The sequence below is a fragment of the Doryrhamphus excisus genome, linkage group LG6, assembly GCF_037039965.1.
Source record: "Doryrhamphus excisus strain RoL-2023G ecotype Guam linkage group LG6, RoL_Dexc_Guam_v1.1, whole genome shotgun sequence".
Classification (NCBI taxonomy): Eukaryota; Metazoa; Chordata; class Actinopteri; order Syngnathiformes; family Syngnathidae; genus Doryrhamphus; species Doryrhamphus excisus.
The window spans coordinates 22,394,955-22,411,510 of record NC_136362.1 but is presented as its reverse complement, the minus strand read 5'-3'; the positions used below and the strand labels follow the sequence as shown (position 1 = coordinate 22,411,510).

At 44.6% G+C, this 16,556-nt stretch overlaps 2 protein-coding genes across 5 annotated transcripts; one reads left to right on the top strand and one right to left on the bottom strand.

Moving 5' to 3' along the window:
- Positions 1 to 3,175: 3,175 nt before the first annotated feature.
- Positions 3,176 to 16,445, bottom strand: LOC144898644 (uncharacterized). 4 transcript variants are annotated; one of them, XM_078791676.1, is made up of 6 exons: positions 15,990 to 16,444; positions 14,246 to 14,422; positions 14,114 to 14,160; positions 3,711 to 3,788; positions 3,537 to 3,596; positions 3,176 to 3,455 (listed from the first exon to the last, which is right to left on the bottom strand). In XM_078791676.1, exons 1-6 carry the CDS (start codon positions 16,105 to 16,107, stop codon positions 3,306 to 3,308), a joined length of 630 nt encoding a protein of 209 aa, XP_078647802.1. In that variant the 5' UTR covers positions 16,108 to 16,444; the 3' UTR covers positions 3,176 to 3,305. The 4 variants fall into 4 exon arrangements, with proteins under 4 accessions (XP_078647802.1, XP_078647803.1, XP_078647805.1 ...); XM_078791677.1 differs by having other exon boundaries at positions 3,537 to 3,593; positions 15,990 to 16,364; XM_078791679.1 differs by lacking the exon at positions 14,246 to 14,422 and having other exon boundaries at positions 15,990 to 16,361.
- LOC144898643 (paraneoplastic antigen Ma3 homolog) lies at positions 5,115 to 7,721 on the top strand. Its single transcript, XM_078791675.1, has one exon. The coding sequence runs from the start codon at positions 5,274 to 5,276 to the stop codon at positions 7,704 to 7,706; it is 2,433 nt and encodes an 810-aa protein (XP_078647801.1). The 5' UTR covers positions 5,115 to 5,273; the 3' UTR covers positions 7,707 to 7,721.
- Positions 16,446 to 16,556: the final 111 nt, after the last annotated feature.

The following is a 16,556-nucleotide window of genomic DNA, read 5'->3' as shown; positions in this document are numbered from 1 at the left end:
CACTCCTTCTGTTCCATGAGAAACTAGGTCAGCTGTGGAATTGATCAAACATCAGGATGGCCACATCAATAAAAACTGATATCTAGAGCAGCAAAAGGCCCCATTAGCTCAGTCGGTCGAGCATGAGACTCTTAATCTCATGGTCATGGTTTCGAGCCCCTTGTTGGGCGATTCAGCAGTTTTATTGATACATCGGAAAGATATCTTTCCTGTTGAAAACTGTTCAACATGCAGAAAACATTTCATTCCAAATACATAAAAACAAGTCTTTTGACCAAAGGCCTGGGGGCTCACTTCGTAGGGCATCAGACTTTAAATCTGAGTGCTCAAGTCCCTTCAGAGATCAAGCACATGTCCTTGTTCCTATTTGTCACCTTGACTTTTTTTTTTAAAAGAAGGACTTCAAAGGCCATGTTTCCACCCAGTTTTGAACTGGGGACCTTTGGTGCGTTAGGCAAACTTGATAACCCCTACACTATGGAAACCTGTAGGAAGGGGCTTTTAAGGGGACTTGTGAAGTCACAAAGCAGTTGCCAAACAATAAAACATGACGATGTGTCCAAAGTGGGGGCAGATTGACAATTGTCCAAATAGACAAAGATGTCTCCTTTGTAGGGAAAATTGTTCCAGAAATTATGGGCTTTTCTTTAACAAAACAAGACATCATAATTGCGGCTTGAAAGAAACACCTTAGCCACCCTCGGGGTCACTTTGATATCTTGGTGGACTCAACTTGTGCCCTTGGAGTCAATGGTTTGTAAATAGGCTTGTAACCTCCTCTAACCTTGTCTGGATGGCTGGATGTCTGGCCTTTTGAAGAATGAAGTTAAGGTCCTTTCAGCCAGCCAATAAGCCTTTTCAAACTATTTGCCAAGTCGCAACATAAACAGGGATTGTTCTGAAAACCGGGCTTGAACCAGGGACCTTTAGAACTTCAGTCTAACTTTCTCCTAAGTGAGTATTTCAGCTTCTGAGGTGGTGTCTGTGCCACGTATGTTGCTGTGTATCTGGTCCAGTGTGTTCTCATCTTGGGTTGGAATGTCCCCATGCTGGTAACGGGTGGGGAATACAGTCCGTTAATGAGGATAAGAGCTACGGAAAATGGGAAGGATTTCACTGGTTGAAGTCTCCAGCTACCATAAAAACGGTCATGGGCCACAAGCCTGTTCTGAATTCCGCTTTGGCCAATCGACACTACATCAACTCAGCAGCAGTCCTTGTTAGTATAGTGGCCAGTATCTCCGCCTGTCACATGGAAGATTGCGCGGTTCGATTCCCAGACGGGGAGTTCCTGTTTTGTATGTCACGTTGAACCTTGAGCAGGGTTGCGGTTGCAACAACCAGTCCGGGAGAACAAGACCTGTATTCATCTTCTTCAAACCAGAGACAGAGGAGTAACTCCAGCCTGTTTCACAGAGAGAGGTAACTTAACCATGGTGTCAGTTACTATGGCAACAGACTCTGTGAACATAGCCTGGTCGGGACCGGGTTTTCTTCAATGAACCTCGAGTTTCTTTCTGTCTCTGCCCTCTAAGGCTACACACGGTGTGATTCATTCATTGTCGCGTGTGTTTAAAGCCTGTTTGGTCGTTTTTCTTCAAGGTGTGCTGTGTGTCGCATTGTTTTTTGAACCATGGCATGTCCGTTTGTAGAAGACCCTGTAGACGAAGAGGCACTGCTACTCAGAAGAGAGCTCCGCATTCGTTATCCACAGGCCGAGATTGGACACGCTATCATTTCCAGATAATTTTCTTTTCGAACGGTACCGCTTCACTTCACCATCCATCACTTACATCCATATTCTCATCCGTCAGGATATTCCACTGTCATCCACCCAGATTCTGTGTGTTGCTCTTCGTTTTTTTGCCAACGGAAGTTTTTTATATAATATAGGTGATGCAGAAAACATTAGCAAGGCCACCGTCTGCAGAGCTGTGAGAAAAGTGTCCCTAGCACTAAAAAGACGAATCAACTCTTTCATTGTGTTCCCGGGACATAAACCCGTGGGGGTCATCAAGGAGGAATTCCACAGAATTGCAGGTGAATGTAGAAATCAGTTCAAATGTATGATTATAAATCATATTCAGTTAATGACATGGTGCTGCAACCTCACACTGAGATTTGTCTTTTTAATTTATTTTAGGATTCCCTGGTGTGATAGGGTGCATCGATGGGACGCACATTCCCATCGTTGCTCCTTCAGAAAATGAAGGAGACTATGTGAACAGAAAATCCATTCACAGCATCAATGTGCAGGTTGATTGAATGTCAGACTGCATCAAACTGCAAAAACTCAAAATCATACCAACAATATTTGTCTTATTTCTCGTCAAACTTTCTAATTTCTGATCAAAACGAATCACACCTAAAAGTGAATTGTTTTTAGACAATGTTCACGTGTTTCAATCACATTTCACTTAAAAAAATAATTTGAAAAATCTGTCAGTTGAGCAAGTTTGTTATTTCTATTGATTTCAATTGAAAATGTGCGTGAAACAAGTGAAAATTGTCTGAAAACCAGTTACTTTTTATGTGGTGTCTTAAGTGTAAAGACATTTGATGAGAAATGTAGACCAACTAACATCTGTCATTCTCTGCACTGTCAAGATCATATGTGATGCAGCCAACATAATTACAAATGTGGGGGCCAAGTGGCCCGGTTCAGTGCACAACTCACGGATGTATCGTGAGTCCAATATCAGTAACATATTGGAACATGGTGAGCAGCCTAAAGTTTTGCACAATCACTTGTCTTCCTCCTTTAATGCACTCACATATATCCACTATTCATTACAGGAGGATTTGATGGCTGTCTGCTGGGTGACAGGGGTTACCCCTGTCAGCCAACACTGATGACCCCTTACCCTGACCCAGGCCCTCAACAGAACTTCAACCTGGCTCATTGCAGGACGAGAGCCAGGGTGGAGATGACCATAGGCCTGCTGAAAGCCCGTTTCCAGTGCCTGCGTTACCTCAGGGTGACCCCTGAGAGGGCCTGTGATATAATTGTGGCATGTGTTGTTCTCCATAATATTGCCACTGTTAGAGGAGAGCAACACCCTGCCCTACAAATGGAGGAGCATGATGACAACCCCATCCACCCCGCAGAGATGCAGGACGGAAGAACAGTCAGAGACATCATATGCAATAATCATTTCACCGTTTAAAATCATAATCGCCATCACCAACAGCAGTAAAATAAACAGAAAGACAATTTTTTTTTATTTGGTCTTCTTTATTTCCTACAAATAAGAAAAAAAATGGTTTCTTACTTTTTAATTGTTACAATCATCAACACAATTCACCTATGACCATGCACCCACCTCTAACTTGTGTTTTAATAATTCAATTTCCAGATCCGTTTTAGTTATCTGGCGGTCCAGCAGCACCATTTCTTTTTCTGTTTTTTGTACTGTTTTTAATAAATCCACTTTGTAGATTTCTTTTAGTGGTAGCTGGGAACACATAAGGATGACATTATACAGTTGCACATGAATTCCACTGAATTAACCTCTGGAATTTACTGAATATCTCACTGTGTCAATCTGTGCTGTGGAGGTTGAGGGACCCTCTTCCTGCTGCCCAGCCATGCTCTGTTAAAATGGATAAGAATCCGTTAATACTTCAGTGTAGGCTAAAAGTCACTATAATCCACAAAAGCATGTAAAGACATGTGAATGGAGAGGAAATCAGTAACATCAAGATTTTACCTCTGTAGGCCTCTCAGGCTCCCTCTCAGACACCACAGAGAAGGCAGCAGACATTGTGGTCCCATCATCTTCATCATCCTGTTTAGAGTGTTGTGTTTCACTATGCGTTACTTTAAATATGGCATATGTAACCCAGCCAAAGCTATTGTTTATGTTAATTAGTATAAAAAAAAAACAAACAAAACAACAATGAAAGAGGTTTGTTTAAAAGTGTTAAAAGCCTTTAAAAGGTGTATTTGTATAAAACATAATCTGTATTTCATCATTAGTTTGAGGAGTTTTATTTGTGTTGTTTTGTGTTAAAAAGCAGTGTTTTCTCTGTGTATTCTGTGACAGCATTTAAGGGGTTAACCCAGTGGGGACATAGTTGAGTGGAACACGAGCCCGGAGAAAAAGGAGGGAGGAAGGGGTGAGCGATGTGGGGTGTGGCTAACGTGAGGTGTGCGAACGAAAAGGGACAGGGGCAGTCTGTATTTTCTGGATAAGCAGCTTTTCAAAACTTGTGTGTTTGGGGTTTTTTTAATGATTGTTTCCACGACAGTCAGTAGAAGAAGACCATCGGCACGTTAACGGAAGAAAGGAACCTCCACAAGGCGTTTCGGTATCGTTTATTGTGCAACAAGTTAGCGCATGCTAACAGCTCTGCAGGCGTAGTCTAGAGGCTGTTCGCAACAAGTGAGGCGAGTGTGCTAGACTAGTTTAACTTCTCCAGTTAGACCTTGAGTGGGGTAGTCTGTTCGTTTTCATCCAGAAGACACAAAGAGGACAACCCAGATAGAGCTAACGACCAAGGCTTCCCGGCTACCGTAGCTTTCTGACAACGAGGGATGCAAGACTGTGGCTGGACATAAACATCTGTGGATCTGCTGTGTTCCGGCACGTGAGTGACTGATATCGGAATATACAGAGACACGTTTCTTTTGATTTGCTTTCCAATGAGTGAAGGGGCCGTATTGGTTTTGGGCCACAACGAACACTAGCAACGACCAGGCCTGCAACGTAAAGTGTGGGGTTAACAAGGTGTTTAGCTTTGCCGGCTTTGGGGGACAGTGTCTGAGTGTGAGTGTGTGAGTGGTGTGTTGTGGGCCCACAAATTAGTATAGGTGTCTATTAGCTCAAGTAACTGTAAGACCGGTGTTATTCCAGGTTGTAACTAAGGATGACATGTTATGTTATATTTTGGTAAAAACTATGTTCTTTTTTGACATTTGATATATTGCACAACTTTTGAATTAATTACTAAATAATTGATAATTATTTTTCGAAAAGTGGTGTTGTGTGAATTCATTTACTTACCTGTCTATTTCGTTTAGCACTAAGGATCTGCATACTTAAACAGTTAAAAGAAATTCAAAATAGTTAAAACTGAGTTGATCAGAATTACATTAATTGATTTAAAAGAACCCAAAAGCCCTCTCCTCAGTCACATGACTACGAGGGGACGCTACATAAAATGGAGGCACCGCTGGGATTGTTTTGGATTTCAAAATAAAACGTACTTAGAAAAAACATCGAGATAAAATAACAGTTTAAGTATTAAGTTAAACACCAAGCAGTGTTAATATGGATTTGTTATTACCAGAACTAGTGTCAGAGCTAAAGCGCTGGTGTCGTGGTGAGGGTTTAAGCGTGACTCATGCCCTGATGACCATTGTCCCAGAAGAAGTGGAGATGAGCAAAGTTGAAGAAACCCTGGAAACAATCAAGTGTCTGGGACGAGTGAGGGTCAGAGGAAAGAATTTCAGTGCAAGGCTGGATAGCCGTATGGTCTTGTGTGAGACCAGGGAGACAGTCAAGGATCCGAGTGTCCCTCCTGAAGTTGTGCCTATTGATGGTGGAGAGGCGTGGCCTATAATCATCGTAGGGGAAGTACAGGCAGCTGCTGAAGAGTTTAATGACAAACTGCAAGGGCTGTTAGTGGCAGAAGGAAAGACTATGGAGGACCTTAAGTCACTGTTTCACCGCACAGAACCATCCACAAGCTCCACTGAATCAATACTACGTGCCGTAGGTGATTTGTTGGACAAGACCACAAACCCCTCTGATGGTGGACACCACGTTCGTCTGCGCATGTTCTCAGGAGCCTTACCTACTCCAACAGGTGAAGAACCCTTCGACCATTGGTTAGAACAAGCATGTATTATGGTAGAGGAAACTGACTGTTCAGACAAAGAGAAAAGAAGAAGACTAATGGCAAGCTTGAAAGGGCCGGCCCTTGGAATAGTGAAAGCAGTGCGACATGCCAGCCCTGACGCCACCCCAAAAGAGTGCTTGGACGCTCTCGAAAGTGCTTTTGGAAGTGCAGAGTCCGGTGATGACCTCTATTTTGCATTCCGTCTGATGCAACAGCAACCAGGGGAGAAACTATCTGATTTCCTCAGACGCCTAGAACGGTCTCTGGCGAAGGTGATACAGAGAGGTGGCCTGCCTGCTAGCAGCATGGATAGAGTCAGACTGGAGCAACTGCTGAGGGGTGCTACTGTCTCAGACCTGATGCTGATCCAGCTACGCTTGCGTGAAAGGAAGAGCGCACCGCCCAACTTTTTACAGCTCTTGAGTGAGATTCGTACTGAAGAGGGATATGAAGCGTCTAGGAAGAAGCTCAGTGCCTCAGTACGCCAAGTATACGCCGACCCTGAAGTGGATGGGAAACAAGCGGAGATCCAGAACTTAAAAGCTGAACTAAAGGAGCTAAAGTCAATGGTTGCATCAGTTGTAACTAAACAATCTCGCTCCAAGGATGACCACTCAGAGTTAACGCACTCAAGTATGCCACCTAGCCCAGAGAACCGGCAGGACCCGGAACTGGCTGCTTTGAAAAAAGAACTGAAACGAATGAAACAGAAAGTCAAGAATAAAGTGACTGAGCCAGACGCTGCAGTTTCGGTTTCGACCATGGAGGCTACCAAACAGGTTCACAACTCTCCCAAAAGAGTACCCAAAGGTGAGAATTTCTGCTACCGATGTGGCGAAAATGGACATTTTGCTACAAAGTGTGGGAACACTGAGAATCAAGCCAAGGTCATAAAGAAGCTAATACAGGCATTGAAAGTCACTAGACAACGGTCTGGTGATGCGGCAACCAGTGAAGTGAACTGTCATGCCAAACAAGGTGCTGTTACTACAATAGAGCCTGTTGGCATCCCTGAAGGCTTGATTGGCCCACCCAGCATTGTACCCCTGAAGGTGAATGGACACGCTTGTGATGCTTTGTTTGACAGTGGCTCTCAAGTGACCATTATATTTGAGTCTTGGTATCAGACCTACCTTTCTGATGTACAAATACGTCCAGTGTCTGGTCTAGCACTCTGGGGCCTAAGTGAGTCTGACCTCAGCTACCCCTACCGTGGTTATGTGGTGGTTGACATGGAATATCCAGCAAGAGTAGCAGGTGCCGACAAGATTGTGACAGTCCTTGCTCTTATCTGCCCCAGCCCCCGTACTGCGGACCAAACTCCTGTCATTGTGGGAACTAATGCCAGTCATGTCCGACGTCTTGTGCAGCAATGTAAGGAGGAGGGCATTGACATCACCCAGACACTGGGTATACAAGGCTGTTGCAGAGATGAAGATTTGGCAGCATGTGGCACGGCTACAGCCACCGAAGTGGAGGATGATATTGGCTATGTGACATGGCAAGGCCCAGGCCCACTGACTATACCTCCTGGTGGTGATTGCAGTCCTGTGTGCAAAGTTGACTTCAAACACAAAGTCAACAAGGAAGTTCTGATGGTTGACTCATCTCCCTCAGCTCCACTCCCAGCTGGTGTGCTACTACAGCCTATGGTAGTGTCCAGTGAAGAAGTTAAGGTCAACCACTTCAGAATCTTTGTCCAGAACGAGTCGCTGACAGAGACCATCATACCCGTTGGAACTGTCATCGGACATATGTACCTGACTGATGCAGTCACTACAATCACTCCTTCCAAGACAGCAGCACAAGAGTTTGATGCTAATCTGATCGACTTTGGAGACTCACCTGTCACAGAGGAGTGAAAAGAAGACTCCGTAAAAAACTATCCACCAGGTCTTCAGTATTCTCCCTCCATGAATGGGATGTCGGATTGGCCAAAGACGTAAAGCACACAATCCGTATGTCAGATCCACGGCCGTTCAGGGAGCGCTCTCGACGTCTGGCACCAGCCGATGTGGAAGACGTGAGAAAACACCTCCAAGACCTGTTGCGTGCGGGGATCATCAAGGAGTCGCGTAGCCCATACGCATCCCCAATCGTGATTGTTAGAAAGAAGAATGGGGCCGTGAGAATGTGTATTGACTACAGATTGTTGAACAGCCGAACAATCCCAGATCAGTATACAACCCCATGCATCGATGATGTTCTGGATTCCATGACGGGAAGCAAGTGGTTTTCCGTGCTTGACCTGCGGAGTGGCTATTACCAAATTGCCATGGCCGAGGAAGATAAAGAAAAGACGGCATTCATCTGCCCACTGGGGCTCTTCCAGTTTGAAAGGATGCCACAAGGAATTACTGGAGCCCCAGCCACCTTCCAAAGGTTAATGGAGAAGGCGGTGGGTGACATGAACCTGCTGGAGGTCCTAGTATACCTCGATGACCTGATTGTGTTTGGCAGAACCCTGGAAGAGCATGAAGAGCGACTGCTCAAAGTTCTAGATCGTCTTGCAGAGGTCGGCCTGAAGATCTCAGTTGACAAGTGTCAGTTTTGCCTGCCCAAAGTGCAATACCTGGGACACATTGTGTCCGCTGATGGTGTCTCTCCTGACCCAGCCAAGGTCGAGGTAGTCACAAACTGGCCACAGCCTACTCACCTGAAAGCTCTTCAGTCATTCCTTGGGTTCTGTGGATACTATAGGCGTTTCATAGCCAACTATTCAGCGATCGTCAGGCCGTTGTCAGAACTCACTAAAGGCTATGCCCCAAGGCAGAAGAGTATGAAGCTCGAGAAAGACAGCACAAAGGCTTACCTTAAAGAGTCTGAGCCCTTCGGTAAGAGATGGGACAAGTCCTGCACTGAAGCGTTCCGTCAGATTATTCATTGTCTCACTCACGCACCTGTCCTGGCTTTCGCAGATCCAAACAAGCCATACATCCTACACGTAGACGCCAGTTTGAAGGGACTTGGCTCGGTCCTCTATCAGCAGCATAGTGAGGGACTGAGGCCTGTGGCATTCGCCAGCAGGAAGTTGAAACCACCAGAGAGAAATTACGCAATACACCAGCTGGAGTTTCTGTCTCTGAAGTGGGCCATAGTGGATAAATTCCATGATTATCTCTATGGCGCCAGATTCACTGTGCGTACAGATAACAACCCGCTGACGTATGTGCTCTCAACCGCCAAGCTTAGTGCTGTTGGGCACAGATGGCTGTCTGCATTGTCCACCTATGACTTTGATGTACAGTACAGACCCGGCAGACACAACATTGATGCCGACCTGTTGTCCAGAATGATGCCGGATGAGGGTCAAGAGGAATGGGAGACCATACCACAGACTGGAGTGAGATCCATCTGCAAGAAAGTATGCATTCCTGGATCCTTGGTCAACCCACCAAGATATGTGGACCAGTTAGGAGCCTCTCCTGACTGCGTGCCTGACATCTATGCGTTCCCGACACACTTGGAGCTGAAGTCATTAGGACAAATGTCAACTCAGGACCTGATTAAAGCCCAAGAAGAGGATGCAGAAATCAGCTCTGCTCTTCAAGCTGTTAAGCAAGGAAAATGGCCTGAAGGGAATGTGTCCAGCCCAGAACAGGCTCGTTTGAAGAAGGAGATGGGAAGGCTGATGATGAAAGATGGACTGCTACATTGCTTAAGCAAGAGATCTTCTGGAGAAGACGTCATTCAACTCGTCTTACCAAGAGAGTTCAGAGAAGTTGTGTTGAGGGCCTCACATGATGACTTGGGACACCTTGGTGTAGAGAGAACTACCGACCTGTTGAGGAGCCGATTTTTCTGGCCTAAATTGGCATGTGATGTGGAGCAGTACATCAAGAACTGCGGAGAGTGTATTACGCGAAAGACTCCTAGCCAGAGAGCAGCTCCCTTATGTCAGATTGTGAGCAGTGGACCGATGGACCTAGTCTGCATCGATTTCCTGTCAATGGAACCCGATTCTTCGGGCATCAGTAACGTGTTAGTCGTGACTGATCACTTTACACGTTAAGCCCAGGCTTTCCCCACCAGAAACCAGAAAGCACAGACAGTGGCAAAGGTCCTGGTGGACAAGTACTTTCTACATTATTCTCTGCCAGCTCGGATCCACTCAGATCAGGGGAGAGATTTTGAGTGCCAGCTAATAAAAGAGCTCCTGAAGATGCTGGGAATCAGAAAGTCACGGACCACTCCGTATCATCCTCAAGGGGACCCACAGCCCGAAAGGTTCAACCGAACTTTACTTTCCATGCTGGGAACTCTTGGCTGTGAGAAGAAACGGCAGTGGAGCAAACACGTTGGTTACTTGGTGCACGCCTACAACAGTACCAAGTCAAGTCAAGTTTATTTATATAGCCCTTAATCACAAAAGAGCCTCAAAGGGCTTAACAAGCAGGCAACAGTAGAAGACAGACAATAGACGACAGACGACATCCCCTGATCTGAACCCCCATCAGGGCAAGGAAAAACTCAAAAACCCATTAGGGAAAAAGAAACCTTGAGAAGGGACCGCAGATGGGGGAATCCCCCTTCTAGGATGACCAGGCTGCAATGGATGTGGAGAGGTTTACATGTGACAGTTAAATAAAAACATAGAGTATAATAGTCCAGGTCCAAGATGTGATGCCATTAGGACAGTTGGGCAGCCGTGGGTCTTGAGATGATCACTATCCCTCTGCTGCAGCGCCTCCAAGGTAGGCCACGTCCGATGTCCAATTTCGTCAAGGCAAACTTCCAAAACAGCCTCTCCTGGACCCGCCCCCTCAGCCGGAGCGGCGGTATGGGAGAGAGAAGGAGCGGCAGTCAAAGCAGGCAGGGAATATTTTTAACAAAACGCTAAAGTATAGAAATGAGTCTTAAGTCGGGACTTGAACATTTCTACTGAGGTAGCAGCTCTAATATTAACAGGTAGATCATTCCACAACGTTGGGGCCCGAATGGAAAAGGCTCTAGAGCCTGCATACTTCTTTCTGGCTCTCGGGATAGTCAAAAGACCGGCGTGTTGTGAGCGTAGGTTTCTAGACGGAGCATAGGGTACAATTAGGTCCACCAGATAAAAAGGTGCCAACCCGTGTAATATTTTGTAAACCAGAAGCAGTACCTTAAAGTCACATCTTAAGTGAACTGGGAGCCAGTGCAGGTTGGCTAGTATTGGTGAAATATGGTCACACTTACGTGTCCTTGTAAGAAGTCGCGCTGCAGCATTTTGTACTAACTGTAAGCTTTTGAGACTCGCCATTGGAAGACCAGAAAGCAGTACATTACAGTAGTCAAGGCGAGACGTGACAAATGCATGGACTAGGGTCTCTGCATCAGAAGTTGATAGAATAGGTCGTATCTTTGCAATATTGCGAAGATGAAAAAATGCTGTTTTAGTAACATTCTTAATGTGTTTATGAAAGGATAAAGTCGGGTCCAATATCACACCCAGATTTTTTACAGAGTCACTTTGGGAAATTATACTATTATCAAAACTCAGAGTGGTGTCCTTAAACAGGCGGCTCTGTTTAGCAGGGCCGATAATCACCATCTCAGTTTTATCAGAGTTCAGGAGTAAAAAGTTACAGGACATCCAATGTTTAATATCAATGAGGCAAGCCTCCAAGTTAGAGCAGTCGTGCGGGTCAGTTAACTTTAGTGGGACATAAAGCTGAGTGTCATCAGCATAAGAGTGAAAGCTAATCTTATGTTTGCGAATGATGTCGCCAAGCGGCAACATGTAAATGTTAAACAAAAGAGGGCCGAGCACTGAACCTTGTGGAACTCCACAAGTGACATCACAGAACTCTGAAGTCATATCATCACAGACGACACGATGCGTCCGATCCTCATGCTACAGGGTACTCACCCTATTTCTTAATGTTCAGCAGAGAAGCGAGGCTTCCTATGGACGTGTGTTTTGGAACTTCTCCTGACGGAAAAGATGAAGCTTGTCACTCACGCTATGTAGCCAAGTTGAAAGAGGACTTGCAGAGAGCTTACCAGCTTGCCTCTGAAGCTGCTGACAAGACACATCAGAGGAACAAGAGGTCCTACGATAAGAGAGTCGGATTCCAGACACTGGATATCGGCGGAACTTGGGATTGAAAGGAAAACACAAGCTGGAGAGTAGGTGGAGCTCTATCCCTTTTGTTGTATTGGGAAAGATGCCCAATCTTCCTGTGTATAAAGTCAAACCTGAAGATGGAGGCGGAGGAGTCAAAACTCTTCATCGCGATCATCTCTTACCGATTGGAGAGTCAGTGAGAATGCCAACTGTGAGCAAGGAGGAAACCTCACATGTTAAGCCAAGAACAAGGTCCGAGACAATCAGGAAGGTAAAGAAAGTCTTACCTGAGATACGAAAGACTCTGCCAGAGTTACAAGACCTTACAGACTCGTCTTCAGACGAAGAACATTACCTACCTCAGAAACCCTACAGTACCTACCTGAAAGAAATCCTGCAAACAGAAAAAGATACTGCCAGACCTGAAGCCCCCGGCCGAGACCACAGTGACTCTCAACAGTCAGATGAAAATCCTGTTGAAGAGGACATGTCGGAGGATGAGAGTTCAGAAGAGGAGAACCAAAGCGTTGGCGAAGTGGATACAGCTCAAGATTCCGTTCCCGAGGAAGAAAGTGAACCTGAGGCAGGAAGTGATCCTGAGTCAAACCCTTGCCACGACACCCAGACACCTGCCAGGTCTAATTTCACTAACAAACTTGAAACTCGCCCTAAGAGAAGCGTGAAGCCAGTCATTAGGTTAACGTATGATGAACCTGGTAAAGCAAGAGATCAGCCTCTCACCATAGTTCATAGAGGTGTGATCATAAAAATAGGTAAATGTTAAGTTCAGTATTTACTGCACCCTTTCTGATCATAACTTAGGTTGTGTTTGTTTGTTGATGAGGGCATCAAAACGTTTAGAAGGGGGAGGGTGTAACCCAGCCAAAGCTATTGTTTATGTTAATTAGTATAAAAAAAAAACAAACAAAACAACAATGAAAGAGGTTTGTTTAAAAGTGTTAAAAGCCTTTAAAAGGTGTATTTGTATAAAACATAATCTGTATTTCATCATTAGTTTGAGGAGTTTTATTTGTGTTGTTTTGTGTTAAAAAGCAGTGTTTTCTCTGTGTATTCTGTGACAGCATTTAAGGGGTTAACCCAGTGGGGACATAGTTGAGTGGAACACGAGCCCGGAGAAAAAGGAGGGAGGAAGGGGTGAGCGAGGTGGGGTGTGGCTAACGTGAGGTGTGCGAACGAAAAGGGACAGGGGCAGTCTGTATTTTCTGGATAAGCAGCTTTTCAAAACTTGTGTGTTTGGGGTTTTTTTAATGATTGTTTCCACGACAGTCAGTAGAAGAAGACCATCGGCACGTTAACGGAAGAAAGGAACCTCCACAAGGCGTTTCGGTATCGTTTATTGTGCAACAAGTTAGCGCATGCTAACAGCTCTGCAGGCGTAGTCTAGAGGCTGTTCGCAACAAGTGAGGCGAGTGTGCTAGACTAGTTTAACTTCTCCAGTTAGACCTTGAGTGGGGTAGTCTGTTCGTTTTCATCCAGAAGACACAAAGAGGACAACCCAGATAGAGCTAACGACCAAGGCTTCCCGGCTACCGTAGCTTTCTGACAACGAGGGATGCAAGACTGTGGCTGGACATAAACATCTGTGGATCTGCTGTGTTCCGGCACGTGAGTGACTGATATCGGAATATACAGAGACACGTTTCTTTTGATTTGCTTTCCAAGGAGTGAAGGGGCCGTATTGGTTTTGGGCCACAACGAACACTAGCAACGACCAGGCCTGCAACGTAAAGTGTGGGGTTAACAAGGTGTTTAGCTTTGCCGGCTTTGGGGGACAGTGTCTGAGTGTGAGTGTGTGAGTGGTGTGTTGTGGGCCCACAAATTAGTATAGGTGTCTATTAGCTCAAGTAACTGTAAGACCGGTGTTATTCCAGGTTGTAACTAAGGATGACATGTTATGTTATATTTTGGTAAAAACTATGTTCTTTTTTGACATTTGATATATTGCACAACTTTTGAATTAATTACTAAATAATTGATAATTATTTTTCGAAAAGTGGTGTTGTGTGAATTCATTTACTTACCTGTCTATTTCGTTTAGCACTAAGGATCTGCATACTTAAACAGTTAAAAGAAATTCAAAATAGTTAAAACTGAGTTGATCAGAATTAGATTAATTGATTTAAAAGAACCCAAAAGCCCTCTCCTCAGTCACATGACTACGAGGGGACGCTACACATAATCTCTGGACTATTGGCTACTTACAGTTAAAGTGGCACATGGATCCACTAGACCAAGTACGCCTTCAGAATCTGTTGAGACAAAAGAAAAACACATGAAAATGAAATTAACATTGAACTATAGGCCCAAAAGAAGTTTGAGGCCTAGGCCTATTACATCTTATCAAGGCTGGTGGCTCCTGTGTAATCATGTCCGAGGATGAGGTTCCTCCAGGGATCCCCTCTGCGACTGGCCTCCCGACAGTCTGACTCATGGCCAGCTCCTCTGCCTCGGTCAGACGTGGTGGGGGTGGTCCTTTGCCAGTTTTGCGGGCATCTGCCCGCTTTCTGTTGGCTGAGTAGAAGTTAGATGTTGCTTTTCATATGTCTGATTTACAGTGCATCCGTTAAGTATTCACAGCGCTTCACTTTTTCTACATTTTGTCATGTTACAGCCTCATTCCAAACTGTATTAAATTAATCTCTTACCTCAAAATTCTACACAAAATACTCCATTATGACAATGTGAAAAAAGGTTTTTTTGACATGTTTTGAATTTATTAAAAATAGAAAACAAAAAAATCACATTTACATAAGTATTCACAGCCTTTGCCATGAAGCTCAAAATTGAGCTCAGGTGCATCTTTTTTCCACTGATCATCTTTGAGATCTTTCTACAGCTTAATTGGAGTCCACCTGCAGTAAATTCAGTTGATTGGACATGATTTGGAAATATAATAACTGTCTATATAAGGTCCCACAGTTGACTGTGCATGTCAGAGCACAAACACCAAGCATGAAGTCAAAAGAACTGTCTGTAGACCTGCGGGACAGGATTGTCTTGAGGCACAAATCTGGGGAAGGATAGAGAAAAATTTCTGCTGCTTGAAGGTCCCAATGAGCACAGTGAAAGCCATCAGACCAGAGAATTTTGTTTCTCATAGTCTGAGAGTCATTCAGGTGCTTTTTGGCAAATTTCAGACGGGCTGCCATGTTCCTTTTACTAAGGAGTGGCTTTCGTCTGGCCACTTTACCATACAGGCCTGATTGGTGGATTGCTGCAGAGATTGTTGTCCTTCTGGAAGGCTCTCCTCTCTCCACAGAGGAACGCTGGAGCTCTGACAGAGTGACCATCGGGGCCTTGGTCACCTCCCTGACTAAGGCCCTTCTTCCCCGATCGCTCAGTTTAGAAGGCCGGCCAGCTCTAGGAAGAGTCCTGGTGGTTCCAAACGTCTTCCATTTACGAATAATGGAGGCCACTGTGCTCATTGGGACCTTCAAAGCAGCAGACATTTTTCTGTATCCTTCCCCAGATTTGTGCCTCAAGACAATCCTGTCTCGCAGGTCTACAGACAGTTCTTTTGACTTCATGCTTGGTGTTTGTGCTCTGACATGCACAGTCAACTGTGGGACCTTATATAGACAGTTATTATATTTCCAAATCATGTCCAATCAACTGAATTTACTGCAGGTGGACTCCAATTAAGCTGTAGAAAGATCTCAAGGATGATCAGAGGAAAAAAGATGCACCTGAGCTCAATTTTGAGCTTCATGGCAAAGGCTGTGAATACTTATGTAAATGTGATTTTTTTTGTTTTCTATTTTTAATAAATTCAAAACATGTAAAAAAAAAAAAAAAACGTTTTTCACATTGTCATAATGGAGTATTTTGTGTAGAATTTTGAGGTAGGAGATTAATTTAATTCAGTTTGGAATGAGGCTGTAACATGACAAAATGTAGAAAAAGTGAAGCGCTGTGAATACTTTCCGCATGCACTGTAACTGTATACAGGCGAGGGCATTTATGTGTGTGAAAACAATATTATGTTGGAGATAATGCACACTGAAACAGCCGCTGAATGATATTTAGTGGTAAACATGATTAAAAAAGAGGCACCCTGACTGTTATGCTGAGGGCTTACCTGTTTGAACAATGTTTTTATATTTCATCTTCAGCTGCTTCCACGTTCTTTTTTCGCCGGTGGGATTACATCTAAGTGACATAAATTGTAGCTGTAACACCATTCTACTTGTTTGCATCTGTAGCCTAATATTATTGTGATTGCATAAATGTATATAATAAATTTAAACTTACACATTGACCCGAGCAGTAATCTTCTCCCACGCCGACTCGCGTTCTTTCGCTGCTGCAGCCGTGTTGCTTTTCTTTTTAAAAACGCTTTCAAATTTGCCGTTTGACCGCATTAATATATCCACTTCCAGAGGACTGAAATATGACGATCTTTTCTTATCACTCGTTGCCATGGTGAATCGAGGGAATGGGGCTCCATTGATGAGGGCTTTTTAAAGTCGTGGTGCACGTGCTTAACTCAGAGTGAACAAACTCTGTGTTGATTGAACCAAATGAAATCACCTGTTCTGAAACCCGTAACTCAGAGTAGATCAACTCAGAATTCAGGGTTAGACTCAGAGTTGGTTGAACCTGCTTCGTGAAACGGGGCCCAGCTGTGTCAGACATTGGCGTCGTT